Below are 13,844 nucleotides of genomic sequence, written 5' to 3' on the forward strand. Positions count from 1 at the left end.
AGTCATTTTTATGCAAATTCAGCAAACAGGTGTAGACGCACAGGCACAAACAGTTCAGCTCTGCCCATTAAACTAGATTCAATTAATTTGATGCATTGGCACAAGCACCAAGAGTAAAAAAAAAAATCTTTGGGCAGTTAAGTCCACATATTTCACACATTTGCTTAACTCAAGGCAATTTACAACCAAATTCCTTTAGGGTAATTCAAACCATGTCCAATGGAGAGAAATTCTCATGTCACAATTCAAGTAAACATTTTTTAATTGAAAGCCAACAGACAAGTGTGTGGGGACTCATTTTATTTATACAAAGACCACAGCCATTCTACTTCAGTGGGATGAAACGGGAAGAATGTGTCGCTCCGATACCGGGACGACCGTGCTTAACTGGCTTGTAGGTGATGGAGAACTCCCCCAGGTAGTGGCCACACATCTCAGGCTGGAGAGAGAAATGTACAAAGTTAGTGTTGAGCAGGACAATCAGAATACTTGACATTTCAGCTAGAATACAACCTTGACTAAATAGTAACAACATTCTCTAGTGTGCTGACACTATACAATACCTGAAGAATAAGTGTTACATGACAAATCAGGGGTTGTCGCAAAAGGTGAGAAATTTAGATTCATCACGTGCACTTGAGGGGCAAGAGTGAGGAAACCAGAAAAAAGCAAACCATTTTTTACAATTACAATGTCAGGAGAGGCCAGCCATGCTAGATGTATTTAAACATATATATATTTATATATTAAAACCTTTAAACTAGTAAAGTCAGTTAAGAACAAATTCTTATGTACAATGTCAGCCTACCAAAAGGCCTCCTGTGGGGATGGGATTAAAAATATAGGACAAAACACACATCACGACAAGACACAACACAACATAGAGGACTGAGACAACATGGCAGGACAAAACATGACAAAAAACATTGTGCACAGACAACAGCACAAAGGGCAAGAAGGTAGAGACAAGACATCACACAAAGCAGCCACAACTGTCAGTAAGTATCCATGATTGAGAATGCGAGTCCAGCGATCTCCCCCAAATCTCACCTTGATTTCAACCTGGTTGAAGGTCTTGCCGTTGTACACTCCGACCATGGAGCCGACCATCTCAGGCAGGATGACCATGTCCCTGAGGTGAGTCTTCACCACCTCAGGCTTCTCCATGGGGGGAGCCTCCTTCTTGGCCTTACGCAGACGCTTCAGGAGGGACTGCTGCTTGCGGCGAAGACCACGGTTGAGCCTCCTCCTCTGGCGGGCACAGTACAACTGCATTAACTGCTCACTGGAAAGGGGGGAGGGTATGGTCATAATTCCATCCGGGATATTTTCAGATGCACATTACAACATCAGCTTCAAATAGCAGACTGAAGACTTACAGGGGAGTTTAATGAAAAATTACAATGAATCCTGACTGCCAGAGTCAGTGTTCCTTCACTAAATTGTACTACATGTTAACCACAAACTGGTTGGCCTTAAGTGAACATATTTAGTCAAAGCCCAATTCATTACATAATGATTTGTATGAAATGCAAAATGTATAAAACAAATGACGTAACACAGCACATTTATAAATGTACCCAACTTTCGAAAGAGTGAGTGCCATAGCCAGACTTTCACCCTTCTGCAAGATGGGGTTCATTTAGCATTGGTATGTTGGATACACTCATGGTAAAAGCTGAGCTTTCACCGACATATCACAATGCAACCACCAATTTGGACAAATATAGTGGTGGAGTAGTGAAATGGTTGGTTTACTCACTAGGACATGTCAAGAAGCTGGTCCAGGTCCACACCCCTGTAGGTGAACTTCCTGAAGGTACGTTTCTTCTTGATCTCAACTTCCGCCTAGGAAGCAACGCAAATTACTACAATGCAGTGGATATCGTGGGCCAACGACAACAGCTATATGTTGAACAAGGCATTTGCTGTGAAATACTTCAGAACATTCCTAGCAACTGTTAGTCGGGATTTCGTGCCGAACTCATGTCTCCAAAAGAGAACGTGACTCGGTGAAAAGCATTGGCGCTGCAGGCTACCCTGTGTCATTAGAATACATCCCAAGCTTTATGGTGCGGCAATCTTGTTCCATCCTAAAATTTATCAATGTACCGATTGATAAATGGTGATGAACCGAAATATATGATTTATTAAATAGAAGGTTTTATAATTTTGCTGAGATGGACATAGATTGTCATATTCGGGTACTTGTAAATTTGGTCACCTACCATCTTGCCTGATGTTCCGGGGAAAAGAACATTCCGAATTCTCGCTGGTCCCAATATCGCGCGACTCACAGAGACATCCGGTTATCTATTTCCGGCCATACAAAATAGTTGTATTTTTCACTGAACCGATAGGTGGTGGTACTGCACTCAATACTGTAACTTGCTCTGGATTAGAGCGTCTGCTAAATGACAAATGTAAAATGCCATCCATTTCCATAAAATTCCTCACAGAAAAATACATTGACATGCAATAGCACATAGGCAGGATATAAAATGAATTAGCATTTTATTATTTACCAACAAAGGCAGGTAGCCTAGCGGTTAGAGCGTTGGGATATCTGAAAGGTCACTGGTTCAAATACCCGAGCCGACAAGTCTTATTTGTTGACGTGCCCTTGAGCAAGGCACTTAACCCTAATTTGCTCCAGCATATTTCACTGCACCATATAATGTCAATCATCAGCTGTAAATACACCATGTAGAAACAGGTCTTCATCTGCTTGATATTCTTCCGTTACCTGCAATGTGCCTTACATCAGAGCTTCTGCTGTGGCAGGATAGCCTAGAAACAAGAACAAGACAGTCAATACCTGTATCAACTCTCTGTACCTGACACATACAATACATGAGCAAAAGTATGTGGACACCTGCTCGTCGAACTTCTCATTCCAAATCATGGCATCAATATGGAGTTGGTCCCCCCTTTGCTGATATAACAGCCTTCACTCTTCTGGGAAGGCTAGATCTTCGAACATTGTTGTGGGGACTTGCATCCATTCAGCTACAAGAGCATTAGTGAGGTTTGGCGATTAGGCCTGGCTCGCAGTCGGCGTTCCAATTCATCCCAAAGATGTTCGATAGTGTTGAGGTCAGGGCTCTGTGGAGGCCAGTCAAGTTCTTCCACACCGATCTCGACAAACTATTTCTGTATGGACCTCGCTTTGTACCCAGATTTGTCCGTCAGACTGCCAGATGGTGAATCGTGATTCATCACTCCAGAGAACGTGTTTCCACTGCTCCAGAGTCCAATGGCGGTGAGCTTTACACCACTCCAGCCGACACTTGGAATTGCACATGGTGATCTTAGGCTTGTGTGCGGCTGCTCGGCCATGAAAACCCATTTCATGAAGCTCCTGACGAACAGTTATTGTGCAGATGTTGCTTCCAGAGGCAATTTGGAACTCGGTAGTGAGTGTTGCAACCGTGGACAGACGATTTTTACTTGCTGTGATTTTCCATTTGGCGGTCTCGTTCTGTGAGCTTGTGTGGCCTACCACTTTGGGGTTGAGTCATTGTTGCTCCTAGACATTTCCACTTCACTAAAACAGTACTTATAGTTGACCGGGGTAGCTCTAGCAAGGTTGAAATGTTTCGAACTGATTAGTTAGACGGTGCCACGTTGAAAGTCACAGAGCTCTTCAGTAAGGCCATTCTACTTCCAATGTTTGTCTATGGAGATTGCATTGCTGTGTGCTTGATATTATACACCTGTCATTAACGGGTGTGGCCGAAATAGCCGAATCCACTAATATGAAGGGGTGTCCACATACTTTTATATAGTACGAGAGTACGACCCTGCCTCACACAGGAAGCGGCGCAGGTCCTAATCCAGGCACTTGTCATCTCCCGTCTGGATTACTGCAACTCGCTGTTGGCTGGGCTCCCTGCCTGTGCCATTAAACCCCTACAACTCATCCAGAACGCCGCAGCCCGTCTGGTGTTCAACCTTCCCAAGTTCTCTCACGTCACCCCGCTCCTCCGCTCTCTCCACTGGCTTCCAGTTGAAGCTCGCATCCGCTACAAGACCATGGTGCTTGCCTACGGAGCTGTGAGGGGAACGGCACCTCAGTACCTCCAGGCTCTGATCAGGCCCTACACCCAAACAAGAGCACTGCGTTCATCCACCTCTGGCCTGCTCGCCTCCCTACCACTGAGGAAGTACAGTTCCCGCTCAGCCCAGTCAAAACTGTTCGCTGCTCTGGCCCCCCAATGGTGGAACAAACTCCCTCACGACGCCAGGACAGCGGAGTCAATCACCACCTTCCGGAGACACCTGAAACCCCACCTCTTTAAGGAATACCTAGGATAGGATAAAGTAATCCTTCTCACCCCCCCTTAAAAGATTTAGATGCACTATTGTAAAGTGGCTGTTCCACTGGATGTCATAAGGTGAATGCACCAATTTGTAAGTCGCTCTGGATAAGAGCGTCTGCTAAATGACTTAAATGTAATGTAAATGTAAATATATATAGTGTATATGTCTACTGGAACAATGCGGTCATATCCTGCATAAGAGTAATCAGTCAGTGCTGATTTGAACAACAGTAGCTTTCCCTTTCTTGGTTTTGTACTGGGTCAGCACCGAAGTTGTGGTAACTTTCACAGGATCGAATGTTACAGAAAATCTCAACCATGACAACTGAGCAACACATGACCTTCTGCAGTGGTGCAGCATCATGCTTAAAGAGAACGTCACAACTCAAACCGAGAGAGGAACACTTATAGCTCTATGTGGTCAGAACATACTGAACTATGGGTTGTAGTATTTAGTGGAATGCAAGGACAAGGTTAGTGCTAACAAACCACAAGCTTCTGTGAGATACTAAACGTAATGTTTAACACGGAAGTGTGACCGTCAGACATGAAACATGTGAGAAGAAAAAAACACATATGAAGATGGGTTTAATCAAACATTGAAGTCACATATCTAGTTTCTAGCATTTAGCCATATACCTGTTTGAAAAGGAAAGAGAGAGAATACAGGCCACTCAGAACAAGGAAAACACAAGGAACTGATATTGTGGTCAAGACATCCACAAGGAATGAATCCAAATATGCTCACAGTTTCCATTCAACCCTTTGGAGGAGGACATTATTTGTTACATAGAATTATCAGGGTGATACCTTCCAGGGCACAGGTGCCATTTTGTTAGTGTGGGTCCCATCTACTATAATGACGTCTACTTGTCTTGGGCTGGCTCTGAACAACACCCATGTCATAACAAAGTGCTGTGTGCATCATCTCTACCATACACCACGTCAGCCCAAAGGTCCTAGGCCACAGCGAGCTCTGTGGAACAAACAGGCACACACTCAAAGCCCATGTACAATAACAATAAATATTCCAGACTGTGCTTGTATCAGGTTTCCAATCAAGTTTAGGTGATTACTTTGGGTGATTATCCGAGTGAGATGTTGAAGAGAGAGGGAATTGACAAGATGTGGTCAGGTGCCATTCAAGTCAAATGTTTAAAAAGCGGATCAGCTATTTTAGAAAATTAAACATCCACAAGGGGGCCCTCTCTCAATATTCTCTATTGCACAGTTATAACACTACCACAGTGACACGACTACTCTGGAGTACGATTCAGTAGAGGAGTCCTTACCCTGCTGCTTGGCACTGCCGACACCAAGGCCCTGGGTGCCAAAGCTGTGCTCTTCTCCCTGACCAGAACCAAGGGGCCCTTACGTAAGCGGATTACAGCTCTAGGCACAATAGGCAGTGAGTGTGTTTACCGAAAACGTACTGCACTTGAAACCGGTTTAGTTAATCCTGCCTGCTTTGTTGTTGTAAAAAACCTACAGGTGACCTAATGCATGATGAACTGGGTCTGAGGAAATAGACACACCATCCGTCTCTGCTCATCCTAACCTATCAACAAGAATATGGAACATGTTTAGTTGCGTTTAAAAAAAATCTATTTACTTATGTTTTATTGTATGAGATTATAACCCATGCATTATCTTACATAATGATAAAAGACCCAAACCTGGAGAAGGAACTACAGACATGCAGAAGACAAAAGTGATTGTCAGTTCTTATATTCAATAAAAAGACAGATACTGTGGCTAGATATTATATAAGGGGCAGTCCAAAAGGATTGTACAGCTGGCAACAAGGTCACATGCATTGAACCAGCCAATGTAATTTAAAGTTGAGAATAACTTCAGTCATATATCTTGATATTTTCATTGGCCCACCACCTGGAAAGTATTCTAGTGCTCCCAGTTGCTGCGGTGTCAACGCATGTGCAGCTTCAACTGATTTGTAAATAATCTGCACCAAAGCAGAGCAAGGGCTACCAACGCAGTGCCTTTGACAATCAGATATCTAGCAGCACTTGGCTTGTTTGAGGGCGCTGTGTTTTAGCTCACATACTTCTCTATTCCCTTAGGAGACCCAAATGACACACCCCACAGCACTGCATTGTTCACATACCATGACATTAGTATGTCCGGCTATGGTACGCAGACATGGTTTAGACAATATTGCTTATGCTAGATGTCCTTCTGTAGCTCAGTTGGTAGAGCATGGCGCTTGTAACGCCAGGGTAGTGGGTTCGATCCCCGGGACCACCCATACGTAGAATGTATGCACACATGACTAAGTCGCTTTGGATAAAAGCGTCTGCTAAATGGCATATATTATTATATTAGATAATGCCCTAACTAAAGCCACATGAACTAATGATCCTAGCACAAGTTATGCTAAACATGTAACTAATGAGACACTCTTTAATTGTAACATCAGTCTGGTTGGTATTCAATGTCCATCTTTATTTCACTTTAATCATGCACACACTTCCAAGCATTAGATGTTTTCATTTATATTGGAAAGATGAACCCAAAGCAGAGCACAATACATTTATATAATACCAAAGGTAGTAAAAGCTCATTTTCCTTCAGTCTAGGTAATAAAAATAAAAAAACATTTTTAAACAGAAATATAAAAATTATCACTTTGAATGTTAGAGTTCAAAATAAGTCTGGTCTTTTCAGTCATCAGTGAATCCAGTAAAACATTAAACAATGAAGACAACTGACAAAATGAATCCAGTATGCAGCTTGGAATGTTGAAACCTTGAATGTTTTTTTTCCCAAGATACTCTAACCCAAAGAAAACAACCTTGGCTCCAGTTCTGATTATGCAAACAAAATAAATATTTCCTCCTAAAAAAAAATATGATCAGTACTCGGCATACATAAAAAGTTAACAGAATGGGAGATGTGAACAAACCACTGTCTCATTAAAGACATTATTTTCTCATTCTCAACAGCTACTACAAAACATCTTGTCTTTTATATTACCAAGTAAAAGTACTGAATGGATACAAACAGTTAAAACAAATTCACATTATTATTCGCATCAGTTAGAAATGCAAATAGTTTACATTAACAATATGACTTTTAGGCATAGAAATACAAGGATGGGTAAATTCCAACTATGGAACAATCCAATTTTTGAACTGAATTTTATATATATATTCCAATTTTTGAACTGAATTTTATATATATATATATATATATATATATTTATTTTTTTTTTTTTATCTACATGTCGATGAAAGTTTAAGAGCTTTCTTTTTCTGTCTCAACACAGATGATTTTAATCCCATTTTAGATGGATTCTAGGCAATATTTGTATATGAAAATCCACGGCATAAATGCCATCCCTTTGAAATCTACATACTTACATTAAGACAGGGGGGAAACTGGCAAGGGGGCTTTGGCACTTTACAAAATTCCCTGTGAGGAAAAAAGCTAATCACAGCTCAGACAAACACTGGCTTTAGCAGTTGCACTTTAAAAACACATAGTTATAGCCATTTCAACAGATATATAAAAACATACTAATATATAGTACATGTGAGATATGTGTATATTGGTCCTAACCAGTAATTCATGAGGGTAACAGGGAACTATTGTCCAATACCAGGAGACCACCCAAAAGGTAGAAAATCCTATGTAACGAATAACTTTGATTACGCCTTCATTGAGGTTTCTACTATTTTCAACAAGCACAACCCACTTTTAATAATCCGTCCCCTCTTCTTGGTACACCGGCACCGTGTCATCTTTGTATTCTTGGTAACCCTCATCTTGGTAGTCGGCCCCGGCCCCGTTCTGCTCCTCCTCATTCTTGGGGCAGTACTTGGCGTCGTAGATCTGACGACCCAGGCCAAAGTTCTGCCCGCTCTGGTTGGCGCCTGCGTTGGAGCCCATCTGCAGCGACATGGTGCTGTTGTCACACTTGTCTGTGCCCAGCTTCTGGTCGTAGATGGCGCGGCGGGTTCCTGGAGCTGTCATGCCAGCCTGAAGAGTAGAGGAAGGGAAAGTTGTAAGTCGCTCTGGATAAGAGCGTCTGCTAAATGACTTAAATGTAATGTAAATGTAATTAAAATATTTGTACTCATCTGAATAAACAAGAATCCATTAGAAATAGCCAAAGTCTATGGAAGCAGTTAGTTCCCCCATTGACAATATTGATACCTTGATTCAGTTTTAAGACATGGTGAGATGGAGTGAGAATTTTATTTTACCTGGCTGGCCCCCTTATTAGTGCCCATTTGCAGACTGATGGTAGAGTTGTCCATGGGGGGTAGGATGTGAGCCTTGGGGTCATAAAGGTGCCTCCTGGTGCCATATGCATTCATGCCCGCCTGGCTGGCACACTTATTCGTCCCCATCTGTGGAATGAGACATATCAGGTATTAAAGGGAAAACTGCAAAGAATGAGTAGAAAACTACAATTCCCCCCCCTTAGATGGAGAGACTTGAGTAGATAGCATTAAAATATACAATATTATTATTATTCTTTGCGCTCTCAGCACCCCCTCGCCATTGACATTTAAAAAAACATTTTTTATCAGCAGCAGCAGCACCCCCCCACAAATAAGGTCTGTACACCCAGCCCTAAATATCTTCCCACGACCATGCCCTCAGACCTGCAGTCCAATGACACAATGTCCGGCCTTCATCTTCTCCTCGTCGAATAGTCTCTCCTGTTTGTCTGCGTACTTCACCCCAATGTCCACTCGGGACTGGCAGCCCTTGGTCTTGGCCTGCAGGGGAAAGTGTACAGAAATCACTACACTGTTGGATGCGTCAAGATACTACTGGACACAATATTAGGGGCTTGTTGTATTCGGATCCCACTTCCTACACCATATGTTGATAAAGACGGGACACCATTATGTTCGCTTCAGGAACTTCTTTATGAAGATAGAACCATGTGGTACAGAGCATTACTGCAAGGTCAGCCATTTAATCTGTACAATATTAAATGATTCATGCAAGTGGAAATTACCGAAGCGCCGTCTAAAATAAAATACAGAAGTTGCTATTCTCATGAGGGGTGCAAGCTAAAAATAATTTCAAAATAATAATAACAAGAGTTTCAAAAGGTTTTAATAGTGAAAGTCTTACTGTGCCAGCGAGAGACAACAGGGTGCTCTGGACTTGGGTCATGTTCCCACTCTCAAAGAGGTCATTGGCCTCAAAGATATCATGGGGCTTCAGGCCGTACGTTTGGATGGATTTGATGAAGTTGGTGATGTTCTCCAGCTAGCAACAGAAAAGTGCGTAAGAGGACAAGATGAGTAAAGAGCTTCTCAATAACTTTGGAATGTCATAGCCATAAAGTGGTTATCATAACTACATTTCTTAATTCTTTGCTAGACGGATATCTCTTGTACACCGAGTTCCCACTGTAATTCCACATTATAAACTGTGGTTCAAACACTGAATGCTGATTGGCTGACAGACGAGGTATATCAGACCGTATTCCAAGGGTATGACAACTTTATTTTTACTACTCTAATTACATTGGTAATCAGTGTATAATAGTAATAAGGCACCTCAGGGGTTTGTGGTATATGGCCAATATACTATGGCTAATGGCTGTATCCAGGTACTCTGCGTCCTACATAAGAACAGCCCTTAGCCGTGGTATATTGGCCAAACACCAGCTCTCCATCAGACCTTATTCCATCACTCTAACCCATGTCCTACTTCAGTACAGTCTCTGGTCCAGAGAAAGTTGCACCTCTAATAATAATAATAATAATAAATAAGCTACCTCTGCTTTTTTGTTAGTAAAAAAAACAGGCTTGGTCAGCGCAACAGCTCAGATTTATTCTCTAACGGTAAAACCACCTGGCAAAGTACAGTACAAGTCTGTTGATGTACTGGCAATTCTAATGTAGAGAGAACAATCCAAGCTGCTCACCTGATGCCAATTCATGGTGGACGAGTTGATCTTTTTCACAGAGCCAGGTTGAAGTTTGTTGATCAGTCTAGAGGAGGAAGAGAGCTTGCCGACTTAGACTTCAGTACCTCAATAGTCAACCGAATGAATCAGAGGATAAAAATTGTCTGTAGAGCATTACTGTGTACAGTACAATAAAGCCGACAACTATGAGGAGAGTCAGGACATTTACAATCCATTAATCATTTGGTTTATTATGCTGTAGCTAGCTGAATGTTTATGATTTGTGTTGTCTTTGGTTAAATGCACTGGCAGAACAATACAACGTGAATCAATAAAGCCTTATCTTACATATTATGGTTAGGGTGACATTACAAATAGGATAATGATGGATGCTGGCCCCATTTATAAGCTTACTCGCACAGGATGACACCATTTTTCAGGCCTTTCTGGAAATCCTCCCCAATAACACATCCAGTCACATCCTCGATCCAGACCCTTAGCTCATCCTCTCTCTGAGGGTCATACTTTCCGGCAATCTGGAAAGGGGGGTGGGGGTAAAACGGTCATTAGAGGAAGCCTTTCAGTTTCACCTAAAGTCTTGGAAAAGGATGGCACAACCAAAACATGTGTAGGTAACATGTTGGTTACACTTTATTTTACATGACTGTTTCCACTGGTATTTATGAGAAAATTGTGTGCAATGCTACTCGAAATAATTATACACAATTGGTGGCCAGCGGAGTTTGTTTGGTCTGGGGTAACCAAAACAAATTGAATAACACATTGAATCAATGGCGGGAAAGATTTACATCCACTTGGCTACCAGTACAGTGTGTTCTGAGGGCCAATGGTAAACTGGAGGAATGGGACCCCTCACCCAGGACAGAGACTATAATGCATGTACAGTGTACAAAATATTAAGAAAAATTGCTCTTTCTGTGACATAGATTGACCAGGTGAAAGCTATGATCTCTATTGATGTCGCCACTTGTTCAATTCAGTTCAAATCAGTGTAGATGAAGGGGGAGGAGACAGGATAGAGAGGGATTGTGTATGTGTGCCATTTAGACGGTGAATGGGCAAGATAAAATATTTAAGTGCCTTGGAACAGGTATGAGGTGCAACAAATTGTATCAAGAACTGCAACAGTGCTGGGTTTAATCACGCTCAACAGTCTCCCGTGTGTATCAAGAATGGTCCACCACCCAAAGCACATCCAAACAACGTGACACAAATGTGGGAAGCATTGGAGTCAACATGGGCCAGCATCCCTGTGGAACGCATTCGACACCTTGTAGAGTCCAGGGTGGATTATGGTAGCAGTGTGGGGACCTGAGTATTCTTTTTGTACAACATAACTGGGAACATGATGGGTGAAGTTAGTTGTTTATGAAAGACAAAAGGAGAAATTTGTATTATATTAGTCTTCTCCATTGACACAATATATTTTAAATAAGAGCCAGATCTTGTGGCTTTTGCAAAGTAAAAAAAAAATACATATTTATCCTATTACACTGCAAAAGTGTAACAAGAGTAGGCCTACACAATAAAATAAAAATGGACAGGAACAATTGTTTTTGGTTTTTACAGTACATGTGGGATAGAACAGTTATATGTGGCTTGAGGGGGGGCGTAGGTTAACTGATATTGATGTTCTGGATGGAGGACACAGGCACCGTCTGTTCAGGTTAACTTTTGAATATGTATATGTTATGAATGAGAATATATTTATATTTGGACTGTTTTGTGGAGTAATTTGTCTAAGCAGGCATCACGTCGGCGCAGAGCGCAAAACAATTGCCGTTCACCAAGGCCCCAATCCAGCAGGAGTTACTATCACGATAGGACAGTGTGACCTCTGGATGGGTCATATCAAACTCAGGGACATGGATGAATGAAAGACATAACTCTATAGAGTACTGACCAGTTTCACTATGTAAGCTAATGGGATCGCATATTTCAACTTGCCACATTGCCAATATCATGGGAAACGCCCATGCTTTTTTAAGCGCTTCCCAAAACTAAACCAACTTATAAGTGTGTATTATCATTCTATCATATCAATGAACAATATTTTCCAGAAGTATATGCATAGTGCGGAGTTGGTAAAACTTGTGTAATTGTTGATAAGACCTGCGCTTTATTTAGGTAATTCCAAAAAGTCATTGCCCGTTCCATGCAAATACCTTTTCAAATCATAGCCTAAAAATACCTAGGCATACATATTTTTTTTCTATAAATAAAACAAGTATTCTAGAATATACCTCGCTATATCAGTATAACACAGGTGATTCATTCGCACTTAACTCGACTCCGTGAACACTTACCTTGCTTTTGACTTCCGCAGAAAACCCATAGGCAGGACCTCTGTTAAATGATGAGCCAGACATGATTATAAAAGGAGTACTTAGTTTTTCGTATGGATACTTTTGTATCAGTTTCCTTTCTCTTCCAGTTAACTCCAGAGTAAACTAAACACTTCCTTTTTTTTTATTCTCTTGCAACCAATAAAAACGTTTATACGATTTTTTTAGGCTCCACCTTTTCCTTTCTCTAGATTGTGATTGACATCAAAAAGTCCTTATATGGAAGGAAAGTCCCAAATTCCTAGATGGTGGGAGTATCCTATGGGCCCAGAATGCCAGCGGCGCAGTAATCTTTTAAGTCTTTTGACGGAAAAAGTTTGAGGAACTAGCAAAGTACAACGAGCTACTGAATGACGCAATGCTACTATTCTTGACCAAATTTCAGAGTGCAAAGGACCTCGTTTGCTCATGCAAGGGTTTTTACCCTTTTTGGAATACTGAGAATGTTAATTGAGCTATGAGAACATGGTTAAAAATATCCACTCGAGCATCAAACAATTAACATAATATTTTAGTTCAGCCCACATAAGACAAATGATCATGACTCGAGTTAACTGTTATAAACCAGTCTACAATATCAAATACAGATGAAAAGAATATTAACATCAATTCATTATCAAGTGTCCATTTGTATCACTTCAATGACTGTTTGTGTGGTTGTCAATTCAATTAGGTTCAATAGTCTTTGTAATATTGTCTTGATGTTCCATGACATTACACTAAGTCTCAACTGAAAATGGCATACTGAACACATTTAACTACTTACCAACAACTTTTTTCACACATGTACATACTGTGTAGCATTTTGTTTTCCACCTGAGAGTACTTGGCACCTCTGGTTGCAACACAATCTCACACTCAATTCATGCAAATATGTACAAAAAGTATTTCAGTAGGCCCTCCCAAGTTTCACAGCGGTCTAAGGCACTGCTTATTGCCACAGTCATACCCTGGATCTAGTTTTGGCCAATGGAATAGATATTGTGGATCTAAATGTTTTTTTTCTCATAATCCTGGATTATCGGATCTGTCACACATCTGTTTCACCTGTCCTCGTTATTGTCTCCACCCCTTCCAGGTGTCGCTTGTTTTCGCCAGTGTATTTATCCATGTGTTTCCTGTCTTTCCGTGACAGTTCATCTTGTATGTTCCAAGTCAACCAGTGGTTTGTCCCTTGTTCGCATGCCTTTGCTATTCTCCTTTTTCTAGTCCTCCTGGTTTTGACCCTTGCCCTGTTCTGGACTCTGTACCTGCCTGCCT

General features: G+C 41.4%; 2 protein-coding genes and 1 non-coding gene across 3 annotated transcripts; all 3 read right to left on the reverse strand.

Moving 5' to 3' along the window:
- Positions 1-285: 285 nt before the first annotated feature.
- LOC124009552 (40S ribosomal protein S15-like) lies at positions 286-2,303 on the reverse strand. The gene is made up of 4 exons (XM_046321442.1): positions 2,229-2,303; positions 1,763-1,848; positions 1,051-1,285; positions 286-439 (listed from the first exon to the last, which is right to left on the reverse strand). Exons 1-4 carry the CDS (start codon positions 2,229-2,231, stop codon positions 326-328), a joined length of 438 nt encoding a protein of 145 aa, XP_046177398.1. The 5' UTR covers positions 2,232-2,303; the 3' UTR covers positions 286-325.
- On the reverse strand, positions 1,573-1,708 carry LOC124010267. The gene has a single exon (XR_006834403.1). It is a non-coding gene; the product is annotated as a small nucleolar RNA SNORA35 (small nucleolar RNA).
- A 4,461-nt stretch (positions 2,304-6,764) lies between the features above and the next one.
- LOC124010059 (calponin-2-like) lies at positions 6,765-12,715 on the reverse strand. Its single transcript, XM_046322391.1, has 7 exons — positions 12,546-12,715; positions 10,633-10,754; positions 10,237-10,303; positions 9,435-9,572; positions 8,954-9,070; positions 8,549-8,695; positions 6,765-8,321 (listed from the first exon to the last, which is right to left on the reverse strand). The coding sequence occupies exons 1-7, from the start codon at positions 12,606-12,608 to the stop codon at positions 8,040-8,042; spliced, it is 936 nt and encodes a 311-aa protein (XP_046178347.1). The 5' UTR covers positions 12,609-12,715; the 3' UTR covers positions 6,765-8,039.
- Positions 12,716-13,844: the final 1,129 nt, after the last annotated feature.

This window comes from Oncorhynchus gorbuscha, linkage group LG22, assembly GCF_021184085.1.
Source record: "Oncorhynchus gorbuscha isolate QuinsamMale2020 ecotype Even-year linkage group LG22, OgorEven_v1.0, whole genome shotgun sequence".
Classification (NCBI taxonomy): Eukaryota; Metazoa; Chordata; class Actinopteri; order Salmoniformes; family Salmonidae; genus Oncorhynchus; species Oncorhynchus gorbuscha.